The sequence below is a fragment of the Plecotus auritus genome (genome assembly GCF_963455305.1).
Source record: "Plecotus auritus genome assembly, chromosome: 10".
Lineage (NCBI taxonomy): Eukaryota > Metazoa > Chordata > Mammalia > Chiroptera > Vespertilionidae > Plecotus > Plecotus auritus.
Window position 1 is genome coordinate 6,541,361 of NC_137785.1, and position 23,248 is coordinate 6,564,608.

Genomic DNA, 23,248 nt, shown 5'->3' on the forward strand with positions numbered 1-23,248 from the left:
ATTGATTTTTTACATAGAGGGAGAGCTAGAAACATCAATGAATGAGAAATATCGATCAGCTGCCTCCTGCACAGCCCCCACTGAGGATGTGCCTGCAACCAAGTTACAAGCCCTTGACTGGAATTGAACCTGGGACCTTTAAGTTTGGAGGCCGACGCTCTATCCACTGAACCAAACCGGTCAGGGCGAACTGTATGTTTTTTCTGACATTAGTATTGCAACCACAGCATTTTAAAAATTTCATTTCCATGAAATCACTTGTTTAACCCAGAGGAACAGAGTTTTGTACTTTATTTGATTTCCAAATTTTACAAAGAGCCATCAATCAAGTGGTTCACATAAAAGAGAGGCATCTTTCTTTACCTGAGATTCCCAGCAGGCCTGCTCTGACCTGCTCCAGCTCCTTCCACAACTTTCTGGGCATTGAAGCACTGTGTATGCGCTGCCTTCACTCAAAGTCAGCGCTCCCACATGGGTCAGCTCTGAGCACGGTTATCCTCACACCTATTAAATGTACACCGTCCAGGATTCGAGCTCTCACTAGAGCAACATTCTCTGCAGAGTAGTTTTTTTGGGGCCCAAAGGTAGACATGAAGTAACTTTTCTCCAACACTTTACTTTCATGCTGTATCTTTTGATCTGAAGTGGGTGTCATGTAGACAGCATATGTAAAGGTCTTCTCTCCCTATCCATTCAGATACCCTGTGTCTTCTGGATGAATCAGTGAAACCATTTATATTGTGAGTGAATATTGATAGGTATATCATTATTGGCATTTTCAAGTTAATTAATACAATCATAGGAGGGGACTTTAACTTCCCATTGACATCAATGGATAGATCTCCCAGAGAAATAAATCTGTAAGGAAAAAGTAGTCTTAAATGACATATTAGACAAGAAGTATTGCCCTAACCGATTTGGCTCAGTGGATAGAGCATCAGCCTGCAGACTCAAGGGTCCCAGGTTCGATTCCGGTCAAAGGCATGTACCTTGGTTGGGGGCATATCCCCAGTTGGGGGTGTGCAGGAGGCAGCTGATTGATGTTTCTCTCTCATCGATGTTTCTAACTCTCTATCCCTCCCCTTCCTCTCTGTAAAAAATCAATAAAAAATATATTTAAAAAAAATAGGATTTATATGTTTACAGCTGTGATTTTAACCGGGATGTCACACAGGCTAACTGGTGTGCTACAACAATTTTTAAAACAAGCAACAGAGACTGTTTAGTCAATAGCACAGACTACACTACCCATAGATTGTCGAATAAAATAAGTGACAACAGCCAACACAGTAAACAGCTGTGTGGTGTGCATGGATCAAAACCAGACTTTTTTTTTTTTTTTTAGCAGAATGTCAAGTTACATATTTTGGTGGGCCAGTGAATTTCAGTAATTAGTTCACGTGTGCCATGAAAAAAAAAAAGTTGAAATCTCTGATTTAAAATTTTTCACACCAAAGCGGAAGAATATGCATTCTGGACAAAATGAAGACAGAATGCCCTCTAACCCAAGGGACAGTGTCTGCTTCATCTACTTTCCTAATGACCACATGAAAAAACAATCTTGTGTATTTTGTATCAATACACCTTCTCAACATTCCTCACTACAGTACTAGAATATGGAACTATTGTCTAGATGGCACTGAATTCTTTGAATAACCTGAATCCCATAGTATGTCCCTGTAACAGAACAAATTCATAAAGCCCCTAGTCCAGATGAGTCCCAATCACAAAATATCAGGAGATACATATACAAATGAATGCCCCATGGGTATGTCAGAAAGTAAAGTAAAAGAATATTGAACATCTTGTCTCTGCAATGATTTTGTCAGTCCTCTGGGTGGCACATGCATAGGAACTAACGTTTACCACCTTGTACAAATTCAGCACTGAACACTGGAAAAGTAAAAAATGTGGAGCTTTCATTTCAATCTCTGCTATCCTGCTGTCACTGGAACTTGCAGTGATGGCTTGGAAAACACTGCAGGGACAGCTAATGCCGAAGGACATACCTGTGCTCAGGCCGAAAATATACAAAATAGCTTTGCAACCAAAATAATAAAAGGTTTCAACTACAAAGCTGCCATGATCTCTGGGGTTCCTCTAGAAAGAATGACCAACATTAGGCTACATTCAGGAAAATAAGAATAAAACCTGTTTAACATGGGCTAATCCCACTCCAATAAAGAAATTACTGATATAACAGAGAAATAGCTTTTTCAGTGATAATCAGTTTGTGGTATTTCAAAAGTTCATATCTTTTTTTTTTGTTTAATAAATCTTCATTGTTCAGATTACAATTGTTCCTTTTTTTTTAAAAAAATATATTTTATTGATATTTTACAGAGAGGAAGGGGGAGGGATACAGAGCCAGAAACATCGATGAGAGAGAAACATCGATCAGCTGCCTCCTGCATACCTCCCACTGGGGAGGTGCCTGCAACCAAGGTACATGCCCTTGACCGAAAACGAACCCAGGACCCTTCAGTCCACAGGCCGATGCTCTATCCACTGAGCCAAACCGGTTTCGGCACAATTGTTGCTCTTTTATCACCCCATACCGACCCTCCACCGAGTTCCCACCCCACCCTCTGCCCTTACCCCCCGCCACTGTCCTCATCCATAGGTGTACGATTTTTATCCAGTCTCTTTCTGTACCCCCACATCCCTTTCCGCCCGAGAACTGTAAGTCCACTTCCTTTCTATGCTCCTGATTCTATTATATTCACATTTATTCTGTTCATCAGATTTTTTATTCACTTGATTTTTAGATTCACTTGTTGATAGAGAAGTATTTGTTGTTCATAATTTTTTTAATATACATTTTATTGATATTTTACAGAGAGGAAGGGAGAGTGATAAAGAGTTAGAAACATCGATGAGAGAGAAACATTGATCATCTGCCTCCTGCACACCCCCTACTGGGATGTGCCAGCAACCAAGGTACATGCCCTTGACCGGAATTGAATCTGGGACCCTTCAGTCCTCAAGCCCACGCTCTATCCACTGAGCCAAACCGGTTAGGGCTGTTGTTCATAATTTTTATCTTTACCTTTTTCTTCTTCTTCCTCTTCTTAAAGAATACCTTTCACCATTTCATAATACTGGTTGGGCGGTGATTAACTCCTTTAGCTTTTTCTTATCTGTGAAGCTCTTTATCTGACCTTCAATTCTGAATGATAGCTTTGCTGGGTAGAGTAATCTTGGTTGTAGGTTGTTGCTATTCATCACTTTGAATATTCCTTGCCACTCCCATCTGGCTTGCATAGTTTCTGTTGAGAAATCAGCTGACAGTTCTATCGGTGCTCCCTTGTAGGTAACTGTTTTTCTCTTGCCGCTTTTAATATTCTCTCTTTGTCTTTTGCTCTTGGCATTTTAATTATGATGTATCTTGGTGTGGTCCTCTTTGGATTCCGTTTGTTTGGGGTTCTGTGCGCTTCCTGGACTTGTAAGTCTATTTCTTTCACCAGGTGGGGGAAGTTTTCGGTCATTATTTCTTCAAATAGGTTTTCAGTATCTTGCTCTCTCTCTTCTTCTGGCACCCCCATCATTCTGATGGTGGTACGCTTGAAGTTGTCCCAGAGGCTCCTTACACTATCTTCATATTTTTGGATTCTTTTTTCTTTTCCGGCTGGGCATTTTTTGCTTCTTTGTATTTCAAATCTTTGACTTGATTCTTGCGATCCTCTAGTCTGCTGTTGGATCTCTGTATATTATTTTTTATATCAGTCAGTGTATGCTTAATTTCTAGTTGGTCCTTTTTCATATCCTTGAGGGTCTCGCTAAATTTATCAACCTTTTCTAGAAATTTCTTGAAAAACCTTATAACCGTGGTTTTGAACTCTATATCCAGTCATTTCCTTTCCTCCATTTCTTTCATTTGTGAACTGTTTGTCTCCACATTTTTACTGCTTCCCTGAGTTGGTAGAGTGGCTTTGTGTGCTAGGTGTCCTATAGGGCCCAGTGGCTCAGCCTCCCCAGTTACCTGAGGTGGACACTCTTGGTGACCCCCTTTGTGGACTGTGTGCACAGTCTTGTTGTAGTTAAGCCTTGATTGTTGTTGGTATCACTGGGAGGAATTGACCTCCAGGCCAATTGGCTGTGAGGATCAGCTGTGTCTACGCTGGGAGAATTTCTGTACTGGAGACACCCTTATGACACCAGACTTGCAAAAGCCTCTGTGCTCAGCTTGGATGAGGTGGAGTCTCAGGGCGGAGCAGACAGCAATGGCTTCCCGTCAGCCCTGCTCTAAGAAGCCCCTGGGTCTCAGTATCCCGCAGTAATCCCTGCAAGCACCTCTGACAGAAAGCTGCCCTTCAGTTTCGCCCGCTGCCAGACAGTCCAGTTTCTCTCCGTATGAGTCTGGGTTCCCAGAGTCTCACCCGGAACTGGAGTTCAGAGCCGGGGGGAGCTTTTGTCACCCTCCCGCTTGAGAAAGCCAGCCATGTACTCAGTTGCCAGCCCTCTCCGCACATCTGTCTTCTGCAGCCCCTCTGAGTCTCAGTGTGCTTTTCTCTTTCCTTCTAGTTGTAGAATTTCCACTCAGCCAGCCTTCCTGTGGTTCTGGATGATGTCCAATTTGTCTTTTAGTTGTAGTTTTGAAATTGTTGTGCGAGGCAGCAGTTTAGGTGTTTACCTATGCCGCCATCATGGTTTCTTTCCCAAAAGTTCATATTCATGTTAAAAACTATAGGTGTCAGCATGAGAACCCGAATGGTGCGCTTCCTACTCCATGAAAATAAAGCAAAATATTCACCAAATTCTACTGCATTATAAATTCCAAACAACTGAGCAGAAGCTACACAGGCTTGAGGGGCTGATGTGGGACAGGAAGAGCTTAACGTGCTGTGGTCATAGCACTGCAAAAAGAATGGCAGGCTCGAAGACAGAGTGAAAAACGAGAAACAGAAAATAGAAAATGAAAGAAATAGAATTAATTTTTCTGAGTTCAGCCAGCAGTGCAGCCTGGGAAAGGTGTCCTCTCTCCACCTGCAGAGTTCATGCCGATTCTGCATCCTGGGTACAACAATGACACTGGTTTTGCAATATTCCTCTTAATTATGGAAAACCTATTACAGAGACAGCACTGTCTTGAGTGTACTTCCATTCACCTAAACATCAAAACCACAAATGTACATGCACTCATAAAGTTTTCATCCAAACACATTGGCACTGAAAAGCAACTTTAATGACATGATTTATAAAATAAAACTCAAGAACTATTTTAAGATATTCTTTCAATAGTGTAATTCTCTAATGGAAAAAAATGTGCACCTTACACTGTATCCAATATTCCATGGAAAAATGTGCATAAGTGAAGTCCATATAACATACAACAGATCACAATTAACCCCATGATTTCACTCACACATAAACCAGGAATAACACATAGCAGCATCAATTGATATGGGAGTAGAATCACATTATTTCCTTCTCAAAATACTTCAAGTGATTTCAATATAAATGAGTTAACACTCTAAGTAACTGTACATATGGAAACAATTCTTTTGATATATTCAAGCATACAAAATATTACCTAACTACATTTAAACTTTGGAGTACACTGTGTAAGAAACATTCTGATTAAGACCAATACCTGAAAGGCATTTTGAGTACCTATCTAGTATGAATTCAGTGATACTTTAAAATTCATAATTATATACTTGGATCAAGTGTTTACATTTTAAAGTCATGTTAAAGAATTGATTTCTTGGAATTTTATGAACTGAATATTTTGAACAAGTCCTCCCTCCTATATCATGAATGTAGAATTTCTACCCAGTTACAATCCCTAATATTGACTGAAGCTGCAGATCCAAGTATATGATTTCCCACATTCTTCAGTTTTGAGGTTTCCCACTAGAATGAATTCCAATGTGAGGAATAATGTACGGGTATTGATTAAAGACTTTAGGACAATGTTTACATTTGTATTGTTTCTCTCCAGTATGAATTCTGATTTCAACTCAGTTTTGCATAATGAATAAGCTTTCATACATTCTTTGTATCTGCTGGGCTTCTATCCAGTAATAATAATCAGATGTTGTATAAGATATAAATTAGGATATACACTTTGACATATGCCTCATAATTGATAAGGCTTAATTTTAGCATCCTCAATGAAGATTAAACCTATTGTTAAATCTTTGGCCAAATACTTTCATTATTTCTGTTTCTCTTTAGAACGATTCTTGAAATGTTGACTACACCTGTTAAAGGCTTTCTCACATTTTCTACAGTGTAGGCTTTCCTCCACTCTAAAATCTCCGATGTTCAATAAACTTTGATCTAAGGGTAAATGCTCTAGCCCATTCCCTAATTTTGTAAGGACTCTCTTTAGTATGAAGACTCTCAGGTAAAGTAATACATGAATAGCATGGAAAAGCCTTTTTATATTTTGCACATTAATTTGGCTTCTTCCCAGTATGAATTCTGTGATATTCACTAAGTTCTCCCTGGTAAACACTTCCAACACTCCTCACATCTGTAAGACTTCTCTCAACTATGAACTCTCTGATGATAAGTAAGAGATGAAGAATGGCTAAAGGCTTTGCTACATTCTCTACATTTATAAGGCTTCTCTCCAGTATGAACTCTCTGATGTTCATTAAGGGAGGAGGAACGGCTAAAGACCTTGCCACATTCTCTACATTTATAAGGCTTCTCTCCAGTATGAACTCTCTGATGTAGATTAAGGGAGGAGGAACATGTAAAGGCTTTGCCACATTCTCTACATTTATAAGGCTTCTCTCCGGTGTGAGTTCTCTGATGATAAGTAAGGTTTGAGGACCATCTGAAGGCTTTGCCACATTCTCTACATTTATAAGGCTTCTCTCCAGTATGGATTCTCTGATGTAGATTAAGGGAGGAGAAACATGTAAAGGCTTTGCCACATTCTCTACATTTATAAGGCTGCTCTCCAGCATGAACTCTCTGATGTATATTAAGTCTTTCGGACTCATTGAAGGCTTTGCCACATTCTTTGCATTTATAAGGCTTCTCTCCATTATGCACTCTCTGATGGTAAGTAAGGTGTGAAGAACGGATAAAGGCTTTGCCACATTCTCTACATTTATAAGCCTTATCTCCAGTGTGAATTTTATGATGGCGAGTAAGTTTCGAGGAATCACTGAAGGCTTTACCACATTCTCTACATTTATAAGGCTTCTCTCCGGTGTGAGTTCTCTGATGATAAGTAAGGTTTGAGGACCATCTGAAGGCTTTGCCACATTCTCTACATTTATAAGGCTTCTCTCCAGTATGAGCTCTCTGATGACGATTAAGGGAGAAGGAGTGGCTAAAGACTTTGTCACATTCTCTACATTTATAAGGCTTCTCTCCAGTATGCATTCTCTGATGTAGATTACGGGAGGAGAAACATGTAAAGGCTTTGCCACATTCTCTACATTTATAAGGCTTCTCTCCAGTATGGATTTTCTGATGTAGATTAAGGGAGGAGAAACATGTAAAGGCTTTGCCACATTCTCTACATTTATAAGGCTTCTCTCCGGTGTGAGTTCTCTGATGATAAGTAAGGTTTGAGGACCATCTGAAGGCTTTGCCACATTCTCTACATTTATAAGGCTTCTCTCCAGTATGGATTCTCTGATGTAGATTAAGGGAGGAAAAACATGTAAAGGCTTTGCCACATTCTCTACATTTATAAGGCTTCTCTCCAGTATGAACTCTCTGATGTATATTAAGACTTTCGGACTCATTGAAAGCTTTGCCACATTCTTTGCATTTATAAGGCTTCTCTCCATTATGCACTCTCTGATGGTAAGTAAGGTGTGAAGAACGGATAAAGGCTTTGCCACATTCTCTACATTTATAAGCCTTATCTCCAGTGTGAATTTTATGATGGCGAGTAAGTTTTGAGGAATCACTGAAGGCTTTACCACATTCTCTACATTTATAAGGCTTCTCTCCACTATGAACTCTCTGATGTATATTAAGGGAGTACGAACATCCAAAGGCTTTGCCACATTCGCTACATTTATAAGGCTTCTCTCCAGTGTGAACTCTCTGATGATAAGTAAGGGATGAGGAGCTGCCAAAGGATTTTCCACATTCTCTACATTTATAAGGCTTCTCTCCAATATGAACTTTATGATGATAATTAAGGGATTCAGACTGCCTAAAGGCTTTGCCATATTCTTTATATTTATAAGGCCACTCTCCAGTATGAACTCTGTGATGTTTATTAAAGGAGGAGGAATCGCTATAGGCTTTGCCACATACACTACATTTATAAGGCTTCTCTCCAGTATGAACTCTATGATGTTTATTGAGGGAGGAGGAATCGCTAAAGGATTTGCCACATTCTCTACATTTATAAGGTTTCTCTCCAGTGTGAATTCTCTGATGAATAGTAAGGGTGGAGGGCCGGCTAAAGGCTTTGTCACATTCTCTACACTGATATGCCTTCTCTCCAGTATGAACTCTCTGATGTCGATTAAGACTGGCGAACTCACTGAATGCTTTTCCACATTCTGTACATTTATAAGGCTTCTCTCCAGTATGAACTCTCTGATGTCGATTAAGGTTTGTGGACTCACTGAACGCTTTGCCACATTTTGTACATTTATAAGGCTTCTCTCCAGTATGAACTTTCTGATGTCGAAACATGTTTGAGGCGTGAAGGAATGCTTTACCACATTCTCTACATTTATAAGACTTACCTTCAGTATGAACACTGTGATGATTAGTAAGAACTAAATGGCTGTTAAAGGATTTGCCACATTCTCTATATTTATAAGGATTCTCTCCAGTGTGAATTCCCTGATGAAGAATAAGGTTTGAGGGCCGACTAAAGGTTTTGCCACATTCTGAACATTTATAAGAATTTTCTTCCATATGATTTGTACAATTTTGAGTATAACTTGAGAACTGACTAAAGTCTTTTCCATTTTTCCCGAGTTTGGAAAATTTTGCTATAGGGTGAAATCTTCCCTTATGTATAATAAGAGATGAATGATATTTAAAAGCTTTGCCACACGATTTACATTTGTAAGGCTTCTCTCCAAAACGAATTGTCTGATTTACAGTGCAACCTGAAGGCCAAATAGATGTTTTACCAGAATCTATACATGTATAAGGTTTTTCTCTATTACGGTTTTTTTTCTGTCTATTTCGATTGAATATGTGACTGAAGATCCTCCCACACGAATTCCATTTGTAAGCCTCCTCCCCAGTATGCATAGTCTCTTGTTCAGTGTAATTTGAAGACTGCTGAAAAGACTGGATACATTTACTTCCTTTGTGAGTCTTCTCCACAATAGGAAAAACCTGACGTATATTGTGATTGGACATTTGGTCAAAGACTTTTCCACTTTTATAATGGTCCTCTGCAAGTTCACTTGTCCGATGATTAAGATATGACTCTTGCCTAGAGTTGTACCAATGTTCATTCCATTGATAACTGCTATCTCCATTATGTGTACTCTGGTGATAATGGGAAATAGAAAGATTTTTATTGACAGTTATAATATCATGAAAAATATACACATATTCCATAAGAACCATTCTGTGATACTCATTAAACCTAGATGGTTGTATAGGAAAAGCTTTCCCAATTTATAAAAATTATAGACAAAAAAAATAAATACAAAACATTAATTGTCAGTGAAAGAATAATGAATCCTTGTTTAAAAGATTGCCAAACTGCCCAGCCAGCATGCCTCAGTGGTTGAGCTTCAACATATGAACAAGATCATGATTCCATTCCCAATAAGGGGACATGGCCTGCCTGTGAAATCGGTCCCCAGTGGGAGGCATGCAGAAGGCAGCCATTGAATGATTCTCTCTCATCATTAATGTTTTCCTCTCCTCTTTCTCTCCCTTTCTGAAATCAATAAATATATATTTTTAATAAAAAATATCATAAAAGCCTAAACCAGTTTGGCTCAGTGGATAGAGCATCAGCCTGCGGACTGAAGGGTCCCGGGTTCGATTCCGGTCAAGGGCATGTACCTTCGTTGCGGGCACATCCCCAGTGGGAGGTGTGCAGGAGGCAGCTGATCGATGTTTCTCTCTCATCGATGTTTCTAGCTCTCTATCCCTCTCCCTTCCTCTCTGTAAAATATCAATAAAATATATATATTTTTAAATATCATAAAAAATTGCCAAATTCAGCACATTTTAATTTTATGGATAGATTATAAATCTATACATTTTAGAAATGATTTGAAGTTTAATCCAACCCTACATTTTAAACAATTCAAATAATTATTTAATCTAGAGACTATGTGACTTCTTAGTTTTTCCAGATTCTCTTTCCAAGAATGCATAACAGTAAAAAGTTGTTTTTGACCTTCACGTGCAGAAACACACTGATCTAACAATGTAACTGACTTTAAATTGGGAGATTTCCCAAATGCATAACACACCTGACTTTCTTTAGGTAACAAGAATTTTATTATGATAACTGTTCCAAATTTGTTCTGTTTATATTATTTTCCTCTCTTCTAATCACACTCTTCCTCCAATTCAAAGGCTTTCATTAAGTGAGCATTATCAAAGTGACATCTTTTATATCTTACCAGTATTATTTCAAAGAATAAATCTTGTATTCCAGGATTTGGCATAAAGGCCTGGTTACCTTCAGATGACATAGCTGAAAGAAAACAAATTTTCAGTTTTGACAATCAGGTGAGTGCACTTTGTCTTTTTTTTTTTTTTTTTAAATATATTTTATTGATTTTTTACAGAGAGGAAGGGAGAGGGATAGATAGTCAGAAACATCGATGAGAGAGAAACATCTATCAGCTGCCTCTTGCACACCTCCTACTGGGGATGTGCCCGCAACCAAGGTACATGCCCTTGACCGGAATCGAACCTGAGATCTTTCAGTCCGCAGGCCGACGCTCTTCCACTGAGCCAAACCGGTTTTGGCCCAGGTGAGTGCACTTTGAAGTTAACAGCAAGTATTGCCCAAATGACATTTTTTATTATTCCAAGAGCAAGTGATGATTTTAAACAAAGCTCAAGATAGGTACAATGAAGGAAACTCATATTAAAGAGTTGATTATATTTGCCAATGATAGCTGCTTAAACCCCCTGGCACACAATGGCAATATTATAAAAACATTCCCAGTTTATTCACTGCAGAAAGAGAGAGAAAGAAATGAAGAAAGTGTATGATCAATGATTTCCCTGTTTTGAGGGCTCTTGAAGAACATGTATCTCTTGTGCATGACTCAGAGTGTGAACAAAATTGCAGTACAAGGTGAGTGCCCTGTAGTGGCTGCTACTAAGAAACAATGAGAACTAGTTCGAGCACCACAAAGACTGTGGTTATGAAGATATATATCAAGCGTGAAAACATACCGTGGGTCTGAGAAAGAAACAGAACATTTCCAACTGGGAAATTAAACACACAACTGAACCAAGAATACAGATCCTGAAACAGTGTTGACCAAAAGTAGAATTTGTGCCACAGATGGTTATTATTTGTTTCCTCTTATAGAAAGCATGTTCAAAATCCTACTTGTTTACAATTCCAGAATCTCAACAAAAAATATGAAGTCATCCAAAGAAACAGAAAAAGTGTACCATCAGGGCCGAAACCGGTTTGGCTCAGTGGAGAGCGTCGGCCTGCGGACTGAAGGGTCCTGGGTTCGATTCCGGTCAAGGGCATGTACCTTGGTTGCAGGCACATCCCCAGTGGGAGGTGTGCAGGAGGCAGCTGATCGATGTTTCTCTCTCATCGATGTTTCTAGCTCTCTATCCCTCTCGCTTCCTCTCTGTAAAATACCAATAAAATATATTAAAAAAAAAAAAAGTGTACCATCAGGAAAGTAGAATAAATGTAATCAAACTGGCACTATATTAATGGAAGTATATTAATTATCTAAAAAAAAAGGCAAATAAATACCTTAAAGCCAAAAAAGGGGGAAAAATACAACTATATAATATCACTAAAACATTATATAACCAAAATAAAAATACAATGAGAGAGTATTTTATAAATACCACACCGAAAGGGGATATTGCAAAACATAATACCAGAATTAATAAATACAGTAGAATCATTAATAAAGGAAATTTTCAACTTAAAACATCAAAAAATTTGTCTGGAAGTGGTGGCTCAGTGGTTGAGTGTCGATCTATGAACCAGGGGGTCATGGTTTGGATCCATGTCAGGGCACAGGCCTGGGTTGAAGGTTCAATCACCGATCATGCAGGAGGCAGCCGATCAATGATTCTCTTCACTGATGTTTTCTTTTTCTTTTTTTTTTTTTTTAATATATTTTATTGATTTTTTACAGAGAGGAAGGGAGAGGGATAGAGAGTTAGAAACATCGATAAGAGAGAAACATCGATCAGCTGCCTCCTGCACACCCCCTAGTGGGGATGTGCTCGCAACCAAGGTACGTGCCCTTGACTGGAATCAAACCTGGGACCCCTCAGTCCGCAGGCCGACGCTCTATCCACTGAGCCAAACCGGTTTCGGCGATTCTCTTCACTGATGTTTCTATCTCTCTCTCCCACTCCCTATATCTCTGAAATCAATAAGGATATATTTTAAAAATAATAATGAAATGATGAAATAATTTGTACATAAATCATTAAAATGTTAATTCATTAAAATTTTGATGAAGAAAAGCCAACAAACATGTGGGAATATGAAGAGAATTTAAGGAATTCCTAAGACACTAACAAACTGACCTCTAAGAGTGCCCCATAAAGACAGGAATGTGAAAAGGAGTAGGTAGCTTTTATAAAAAATTAATCGTGTAACATCCTGACAATCGAAGAAAGAGACATACAAACGCAAGCAGCTAACTGAATTCTAAGTAGAATGAATATAAACATGAGAACAGATAAAAAAAAACAATGAAAATATCATAAGTACCAGAATACTATCCTAAAAGCATATAAAAATATAACTTCAGATGGAAAGAAAAGCTCCTCTAAGATCATTAGGGGATTTCTAAGTAGAATACTATTGGGGGCAAAAAAAAGGGCATGAAATACAACGGGAACTGATAAATGAACAAAACCATCCAACAAAAACACTGACAAAACAGATGATCAACAATGGAGAGGAAAAACTTTTCCAGCTCCAAAACTTTCTCATTAATAGACCTTTCATTATTAGGCCTGGCCTACAAATAATCCTTCAGAAACAGACTTCTGGAGATAATTTAAAAATTCTACACAACTCTAAACTACGAACATATGAAGATTCCTTGTATGTGAAAAAATATATAGAAATATAAAAATGTGTGGTGTTCTAAAAAAGAAACCCATATCACTTTGATTTCTCTCGTGGAACTTTAGAAAATAAAAGGAATAGTCCGAACAGCATGGCTCAGTGGTAAAGGGTCCACCTATGAACCAGGGGTAACAATTGGATTCCTGGTCAGGCCACAAGCCTGTGTTGCGGGCTCATTCCCCAGTATGGGGTGTGCAAGAGGCAGCCGATCAATGATTCTCTCTCATCAGGGATGTATAAATCTCTCTCCCCATCTCCTTCTCTGAAATACAAATCTACTTATAAAAAATAAATAAAAGCCGAAACCGGTTTGGCTCAGTGAATAGAGCGTCGGCCTGCGGACTGAAGGGTCCCGGGTTCGATTCCGGTCAAGGACCTTGGTTGCGGGCACATCCCCAGTGGGGGGTGTGCAGGAGGCAGCTGATCGATGTTTCTCTCTCGTCGATGTTTCTAGCTCTCTATCCCTCTCCCTTCCTCTCTGTGAAATATCAATAAAATATATTTTTTAAAAAATAAAAATAAATAAATAAATAAATAAAAGAAATAAAATCTTAAATCTCTGCTATAAGACATACAACGTAAAAAATAATGTGATATCTACTCATGTGTGTATATGGGTAGAAATGACAATTAGCACAGTTTTTGTATGCAATTGACACTATGAGTTTAACGTACATTGTTATAGCCTTAAGGTATTTTAAGTAGTTCCATGGTCATAACAAAAATAGAAAATAAAATGATCTTGCTATTACGTGACAGAATTCTGTATTGCAAATCACAGACTTTACAGACGTAATAATATATATCTAATTGATTTCTCAAAACATGGTATATAGAAACAACCAACAAAGTTAGCTGTATTCCTGTACATGAAATTACTACAAAACAACAAACTAATTATGTATTTACATAAGTAAACAGCATAATTGAAAATAAAATATTGACAGATTACTTCATAAGAAGGTACATGATTTGTATGGTGTCAAGCATAAAATATTGCTGACTGCCCTCTGCATTGTGTCTTGATGGGTAGAGCATGGGGCCACCCTCCACATGGTTGCAGGTTGGATCCCAAGCCCATTTGGGACAAGTGAGGAAGCCAAACAACAATGTGTCCCTCTCACATCTGTATTTCTGTCTCTCTCTTTTAACCCCTCCCTCCCTTCTTTCCACTCTCTGTAAAACTCAATGGGAAAAATATAATAGGGTGAGAATTAACAAAATCACACACACACACACACCACACACACACACACACACACACACACTCTCTCTCTCTCTCTCTCTCTCTCTCTCTCTCTCTCTCTCTCTCTCTCTCTGCTGGCTGTAATTAAAGGAGAAACCATGAAGTTGAAAAACACATTCCATGATCCTACTCTGAAATGCTGACAGTATCAGCTGTCATTAGTACCCAAAATGACCTAAACATTCAAAGCAATCCCTATCAAAGTCCCAGTGACCCTTTTGGTGGAAAGAGAAAAGCTCTTTCTAAAATTAATGTGAATGTCATGTAAGCAAGAGACTCCATGTAACCAAGAGAACTTTGAAACGAATGTATGAAATTGAAGGCTTCGCCCTAACCGGTTTGGCTCAGTGGATAGAGCGTCGGCCTGCGGACTGAAGGGTCCCAGGTTCGATTCCGGTCAAGGGCATGTACCTTGGTTGCGGGCACATCCCCAGTAGGGGGTGTGCAGGAGGCAGCTGATCGATATTTCTCTCTCATCGATGTTTCTAACTCTCTATCCCTCTCCCTTCCTCTCTGTAAAAAATCAATAAAATATATTTAAAAAAAAAAAAAAAAGAAATTAAAGGCTTCAGGCTTCCTGATATTAAAACATACTTCAAAGCTTCTGTTACCAAAGAACTGTAAAACAGCCCTAGCCGGATTGACTCAGTGGATAGAGCGCAGGCCTGTGAATTAAAAGGTCCTGGGTTCAGCCCTAGCTCGTTTGGCTCAGTGGATAGAGCGTCGGCCTGGGGACTGAAGGGTCCCAGGTTCGATTCCGGTCAAGGGCATGTACCTTGGTTGCAGGCACATCCCCAGTAGGAGGTGTGCAGGAGGCAGCTGATCGATGCTTCTCTCTCATCGATGTTTCTAACTCTCTATCCCTCTCCCTTCCTCTCTGTAAAAAATCAATAAAATATATTTAAAAAAATAAATAAATAAAAGGTCCTGGGTTCAATTCCTCTCAAGGGCATAGTCCAGGGTTGCAGGTTTGATCCCCAGAAGGGGACACGTAGGAGACAGCCTATCAATAATTCTCTCTCATCACTGATGTTTCTAACTATCTCTCCCTCTGCCTTGCTCTCTGAAATCAATAAAAAATAAAAAATAATAAACAAAAACCTGTAATGCAGACATCAACGCAGAGAAAAATAAATATAGCAGTGGAGAATAACAGGCCTATATACAAATTCTCCTGGATAGGGCCTAAAGATCTTCAACAAGGGTGCCAAACCACAAGATAAGAAAAGGATACTCTCACATTGCCGGCGTAGCTCAGTTGTCTAGAGTGTGGTCCTGATACCAAAACATTGCACTTTCGATTTTTACTCAGGGCACATTAACAAAGCAACAAAAGAATCCATAAATAAGTCAGGAAATCTCTCTCTCTCTCTCTCTATCTCGCCCCGCCCTGTTGCTCTCCTCCTTTAAAATCAATAAAAATAGAGTATAAAGTAGTGCTGGGTGTAATTAAAGAAGAACTTAATAAATGAACTACACATGCAATGACCTTAAATTGCAATGCTAACAGTATAAGCTGTCACAGGTACCCAACGTTGGCATAAACATTTAAAGCAGTCCCTATCCATGTCCCAAAGACACTTTTCACAAAATTAGCAAACCACATCCTAAAATTTATATGAAATGATACAGGACACCAGAGAACCAAAATAAACATAGGAGAGACAGTATAAGCTTAAAGGCATCATGCTTCGTGATTTAAAAAAAATATTTCAAAACTGGTGTTATCCAAAAGTGTCATCTACACAGATTTTGACAGAGGTAAACAAAGGTGCATGTTAGGACCTGGCCAGTGTGGCTCAGGGTTACAGCATCATCCTGTGCACTTAAGGGTTGCGGGTTCAAATCCCCTTAAAGGGCACAGACCTCAGTTGGAAATTCCCACCCCATCTGGGTTGAAGTTCGAGAAAGAGGGGCCAGTTAATGTGTCTCTCTCACATCGATGTTTTCCTCTCTCTTCCCCCTCATTCTTCCCTCCCTTCCACTCTCTCTGAAAAGCAAAGGAAAAAATGTCCTCATGTGAGGATTAACAACAAGTACAAAAAAGAAGCACTGTAGAACAAAGAGGCTGCTTACAACTTCTCACACATGAGGAAAAATAATCTCCTACAAGGGTGCCTATACCACCAAAGAAGTAAAGGATAGTCTCACATTTACGAATAGCGTTGAGATACTCAGATGTCTACGTGTAAAGGAATGAGTGAAGTTATCGACTGTTATTAATCGCCATATACAAATATTAAAGCAAAATGGATAAAAGATTTGAAACATAAAGCTAATAATAATCTATTAAAAGAAAACTTACAGAAAAGTTTTTTTAAAATTCATTTTTATTGATTTCAGAGAGGAATAGAGACAGAGAGAGAGAGATACAAACACGAAGAGATTGTCTGACTCCTGCATGGCCCCTACTGGGGGATGAGCCTGTAACCTGATCCTGTGCCCTTGACTGGAATTGAACCTGGGATCCTCAGTCCGCAGGTTGACACACAATCCACTGAGCCAGTCCAGCTAGTCCATAAAGAAGTTTTCATGACATGTGATTTTTTTACTATATCACTAAAAGGAAAGGTGAACAGCCCATATAAAAATTACTTCACATTAAAGCAAATTGTCAGTACATTAAAAATACAAGCTTCGAAATGGGAATACATTTCTTCCAAGTACATTATCTGGTAAGTAGTTAATATACAAATGATATACAGACCTTTTAACACATCAACATGAAAAAAGAAGTTATACAACTTTAAAAGTTGTAGTGCCCCACGTTTGGGCTCCAGTTTGTAGTGAACCCCTTTCACGTCCTGCGTGGTTCAGGGTTCAGGTTCAGGGTTCGGGATCTGGGGAAGGCCGCACGCAAATGAAAGAGACTAGAAAATATTAATTTATGGAAATATTGGGGGCCAGGCGGGAGCCCAACTCGAGGGGAAGGACTTCGCTTTGCTCCGGCCTCGCAATCCCTTTTAGTAAGACTATGGGATCCACCCATAGCTCTAGGCAGGCAATTCCAGTAATAGCCAATCAGCAAGGATTTAAATAAGATTAAAAGGTGGAGATTGCTTTAGCTGTCATTCTCTCAACTAGACAGTGGGTGGCTGGCTCTGACCTTTCAGAGCTTCAAGGTTGACCAGCCTTTGGGGTTCCTTGTTCACACCTCTCTGCTAGTGAGGACAATGGGCGGCTTCCAACAAAAAATGTCCAAAGCTATATGGTTAACTAATCTGTAAGATAGAAGGCAAGAACACACAATAGGTAAAGACAGATTCTTCACCAAGTAGTGCAACAAAAACTGAACAGATACATGCAAAAATTATAAAATTAGACCCCATTCATAGGCCATGAACCAAAATGATCTCAGCATGGATTAACGACTAAAATATAAGATCTGAAACCATGAATACACTAGAAGGAAACATAGTCAATGAACTTTACTATCACTCTTTAAAATACTGGTTTGGATATATCTTCTGAAGCATAACAAAGCCAAGAAATAAATAAATGAGACTACAAAAGAATAAGTTTGGCATACCAAAAGGAACGACAAAGTAAACAACAACAAAAATGCTACATCCTCAAAAGCTAAAGATCCAAAATATATAAGGAACTCACATATCTTAACACCAAAAAGATAATATGACTGAAAAATGGGCAGAGGACCTGAATGGACATTTCCCAAACAGGACATAAAGATGTACAATAGACATATTAAATGATGTTCGACTCATTCATCATCAGAGAAATGAAAATAAAACACCACCATGAAATACCACCAAACACCTACCAGGATGCCAATCATCCATAAATCAGAAAACGACAAGTATTACCAATGAAGTGGAGAAATTAGAACATTAGTGCACCATCAGCAAGACTGTAAACACATTGGTGCAGCCACTAACAAAACACGATGGAGGGGATTTTTCAATATTTACAAACAAGTACCAGGTAACACAGCGATTCCATTTCTGGGGATTTATACAGAGAACACAAATTTAAAAATATACACCACCCACATATCGATTGCAGCAATATTTGCAATAGTGAAGATAACGGACTGGAAAAAAAAGGACTATTTTTATAATGATGCTCTACCATTCAAAATAAATTAAAAGACTTCATTTGAAATGACATGTAAGGAGACAAAATTTATATTTCAACTCATCTGCTTCAAGACGTGACTCACTACATGTTTATTCCAGAAATGACACAATAGCTGCAAATATAACTTCCATGTTATTGTATATAATAAAAGCCTAATATACTAAATGTCTGGTCGACCGGTTGGCCGTTCAATCAAAGCGTTATGCTAATGATATGATAAGGCCACTCAACCACTCTCTATGATGTGCACTGAACACCAGGGGGCAGAAACTCCGAGGGATAGATTAGCTTGCTGCTTGGGTCCGGCCAATTGGGATTGAGCAAGACAGGCTAGACACGCCCTGGAGCCCTCCTGTGGTACCTCCCTGGCTGGCCAACGTCTTGCGTCTCTACTCGGCCCTGATCATGCATTGGTGGGGTCCCTCGGCCTGGAATGCGCTCTCTGGCAATCCGGGAGTTCTCAGGTGATGTCGGAGAGCACGTTTTGGCTTGATATAGCAGGCCAGGCCAAAGGACCCCACTGGTACAAGAATTCGTGCATCAGGCCACTAGTGGAATATAAAACTACATTAATGTTATACACTGTACATTTTTGAAAGGTAAATAAATAACCATACTTGTATTTCAATCCATTGTATTAAAATAGAAACTCCCAATGTATCAACTCAAACATTAAAGAAAAAAAACACAACAATAAATATGGTATCCACAACAGAAAAACGAAAAGCCACAGTCTAAGAAAATATATTTGTAAAAGTCAACATACCCTGCCTGGCATGGCTCAGCAGTGGAGCATCGACCTAAGAATCAGTAGGACACGGTTCGAATCCTTGTCAGGGCACATGCCCAGGTTGCAGGCTCAATCTCAAGTAGAGGGTGTGCAGGAGGCAGCTGATCAATGATTCGCTTTGAACATTCAGGTTTCTCTCTCTCCCTCTCCCTTTCTCTCTAAAATATATATATATTAATATATTAAATAAAAATTAATATATTCATATATTAATATATAAAATTATGTTAATAAAAAAGTCAATATGTATAGGACAATTATGCAAAACAGAAAAGAAGTCTTCAAACTCAACATTGACAAAATAACCACCATGACTGAAAACAGCCAAACACCTTAACGCACAGCACTACAAAATACATACACATAGAAAATCAGTGTGACAAGATCCTGCACATCATATGTCACTAAGGAAATGCACATTATAAAAATGAAAAGCAGCAGCAGACAAGCAACACTCAACCAGCATTGAAAGGGTCAGAATCCAGAACACTGACCCCACCAAATGCCATGGTGATGTGGAGCAACTGGAACTCCTATCACTGCTGCTCAAAATGCCAATGCTACAGCCCCTTGGGGAGACGGTCTGGAGGTTTTTATGAAACAAAACATACACTTGCCATAGGATCCAATAATTGGGCTCCTCACTATTAAACCAAAGAATTAAGACTTTTATCTACACAAAAGCCCACAAGGGGCTGTTTCTTCATAATTTACAAAAATTGGAATCAATGAAGAGGTCTCTCGACACGTGAATGGATAAATACACTGAAGGACGTACAATGAAGTCTTATTCACTACTATGAAGAAATAATACATCAAGCCATGAAAAGACATGATAGAAGCCTAAATACATAGAACTAAGTGAGAGAATCCAATCTGCCTGCACAAGTAGCATAGTTGCTTAGAGGATTATACCGACATACCAAAGTCGTAGGTTTCCTCTCTGGTCGGAGAACATACCAAAAAAAATCAATTAATGACCAGCTGAAGTTTCTATCTCTCACTAACTCTCCCTTCCACCCTGAAAGCAAGAAAATCTTAAAAAATACAAAAATAAAAAAAATATGGAGTGTGAATTTTCCTAGAGGCTTTCTCATTTCCAATCCTGTTGTTCTATGGCCAGAAGACAAGGTAGAATCTAAAATATTTTGGAAAATTATTTTCTAAAATATTATTCTTTGATATTACCTTAATTACTGTAGACAACATGTAAAGTGTGCAAACACTGAGTTCCTAATTCACATATAACAAAAACTTTCTTGTCTACACCAAAAAAAAACCCCCAATTTATTCCTTTTTAAAATATATACATATGTTTATTGCTTTTCGAGAGGAAGGGAGAGGCAAGGAGGGAAACATTAATGATGCAAGAGAATCACTGACTGGAGAAACCAAGATGGCGGTATAGGTAAACACCTGAACTTGCTGCCTCCCACAACCACTTGAAAACTACAACTAAAAGACAGAACGGACATCATCCAGAACCACAGGAAGGCTGGCTGAGTGGAAATTCTACAACTAGAAGGAAAGAGAAAAAGCACACTGAGACTCAGAAGAGGTCTGGAAGTAAAGTGCACAGGTACGGAGGTGCACACGCGGAAAGGGCTGGCAACTGAGGACACGGCTGTCTTTCTCATCAGGAGGGAGACACAAGCTCCCGACTGCTCTGAACTCCAGTTCCGGGTGAGACTCAGGGGACCCAGACTCATACGGGGAGATGCTCTGAACTCCAGTTCCGGGTGAGACTCAGGGGACCCAGACTCATACGGGGAGATGCTCTGAACTCCAGTTCCGGGTGAGACTCAGGGGACCCAGACTCATACGGGGAGAAACTGGACTGTCTGGCGGAACTCGAGAGCGGCTTTCTCTCAGAGGTGCTTGCGATTACCGAGGGACAGTGAGACCCGGGGGCCAATTAGGGCAGGGATGACCGGGAAGCCAGTGCTGTTTGCTCCTCCCTGAGGTCCGCCCCACCCAAGCTGTGTGCAGAGGCTTTAGCATAAAAATGGCCAGGTCCTTTGAAAACTAAAATTACCTAACAAACTGCAGCTGAGTCAGAGAGACCCGGAACATCCAAAAGAAGGCCCAAGGCCCCACAGCAGACTGCAGTGCTTCATAGCTGGGCCTCATCTGGGCACCTCCAAAACCCAAACAAAGAAGAGGAATCTGCAGATGTCTCCGTAGCTCCTTCTGGATGGCTTCAGGCAGAGGCTAAATTAGCACCTCCTTGGAGATCCAAGAGCCAGTGTACCCAGGGGTCAGAGTGGGAATATCCAGATTACAACTCCTCAGATCCATAAGGGACACACTCAGGGGGCAGACTCAGTGAGCACCAAAGCCCCACTGAAGCAAGTCTTGCCTCATAACGGTGTCTCCAGCACAGAAGTTCTCCCATAGTAGACACAGATGATCGTCACAGCCAATTGGCCTGGAGGTCAATTCCTCCCAGTGATACCAACAACAATCAAAGCTTAACTACAACAAGACTGTGCACACAGCCCACAAAGGGGTCCACCAAGAGTGTCCACCTCAGGTAACTGGGGAGGCTGAGCCACTGGGCCCTATAGGACACCTAGCACACAAAGCCACTCTATCAACACTGGGAAGCAGCCAAAATGCGGAGACAAAGAAATAGGTCATAAATGAAAGAAATGGGGGATATAGAGTTCAAAACCACGGTTATAAGGTTTTTCAAGAATTTTCTAGAAACCGCTGATAAATTTAGTGGGACCCTTGAGGATATGAAAAAGGACCAACTAGAAATTAAGCATACACTGACTGAAGTAAAGAATAATATACAGAGATCCAACAGCAGACTAGAGGATTGCAAGAATCAAGTCAAAGATTTGAAATACAAAGAAGCAAAAAACGCCCAGCCGGAAAAAAAAAAAAAAGAATAAAGAATCCAAAAATATGAAGATAATTTAAGGAGCCTCTGGGACAACCCCAAGTGTACCAACATCCGAATTATGGGGGTGCCAGAAGAGAGCAAGATATTGAAAACCTATTTGAAGAAATAACAACAGAAAACTCCCCCCACCTGGCGAAAGAAATAGACTTACAAGTCCAGGAAGCGCACAGAACCCCAAACAAAAGGAATCCAAAGAGGACCACACCAAGACACATCATAAGTAAAATGTCAAGAGCAAAAGACAAAGAGAGAATATTAAAAGCAGCAAGAGAAAAACAGTTAGTTACCTACAAGGGAGTACCCATATGATTGTCAGCTGATTTCTCAACAGAAACTATGCAGGCCAGATGGGAGTGGCAAGAAATAGTCAAAGTGATGAATAGCAAGAACCTACAACCAAGATTACTCTACCCAGCAAAGCTATCATTCAGAATTGAAGGGCAGATAAAGAGCTTCACAGATGCCCTGACCGGTTTGGCTCAGTGGATAGAGCGTCGGCCTGCGGACTGAAGAGTCCCGGGTTCGATTCCGGTCAAGGGCATGTACCTGAGTTGCGGGCACATCCCCAGTAGGAGGTGTGCAGGAGGCAGCTGATCGATGTTTCTCTCTCATCGATGTTTCTGACTATCTATCCTCTCCCTTTCCTCTCTGTAAGAAATCAATAAAATATATTTAAAAAAAAAAAAGAGCTTCACAGATAAGAAAAAGCTAAAGGAGTTCATCACCTCCAAACCAGTATTATATGAAATGCTGAAAGGTATTCTTTAAGAAGAGGAAGAAGAAGAAAAAGGTAAAGATAAAAATTATGAACAACAAATACATATCAATCAACAAGTGAATCTAAAAATCAAGTGAATAGCCGAAACCGGTTTGGCTCAGTGGATAGAGCGTCAGCCTGCATACTGAAAGGTCCCAGGTTCGATTACGGTCAAGGGCATGTACCTTGGTTGCGGGCACATCCCCCGTAGGAGGTGTGCAGGAGGCAGC

The 23,248-nt window shown here is 39.7% G+C and overlaps 1 protein-coding gene across 3 annotated transcripts in view; it reads right to left on the reverse strand.

Annotated features, from left to right (window-relative positions):
* Positions 1-3,625: 3,625 nt before the first annotated feature.
* The window catches only part of LOC308235434 (uncharacterized protein), a 29,637-nt gene continuing 10,014 nt past the window's right edge, over positions 3,626-23,248 (reverse strand). Inside the window, exons 4-5 of one of the 3 annotated variants that reach the window (XM_080644228.1) lie at positions 10,539-10,612; positions 3,626-9,441 (exon numbers count right to left, since the gene is read on the reverse strand). In XM_080644228.1, coding sequence (XP_080500354.1) covers positions 6,496-9,441; positions 10,539-10,612 — 3,020 coding nt within the window. In that variant the 3' untranslated portion in view covers positions 3,626-6,495. The remainder of the gene's footprint in view (positions 9,442-10,538; positions 10,613-23,248) is intronic. The other 2 variants (XM_080644230.1, XM_080644229.1) reach the window with 2 other exon arrangements.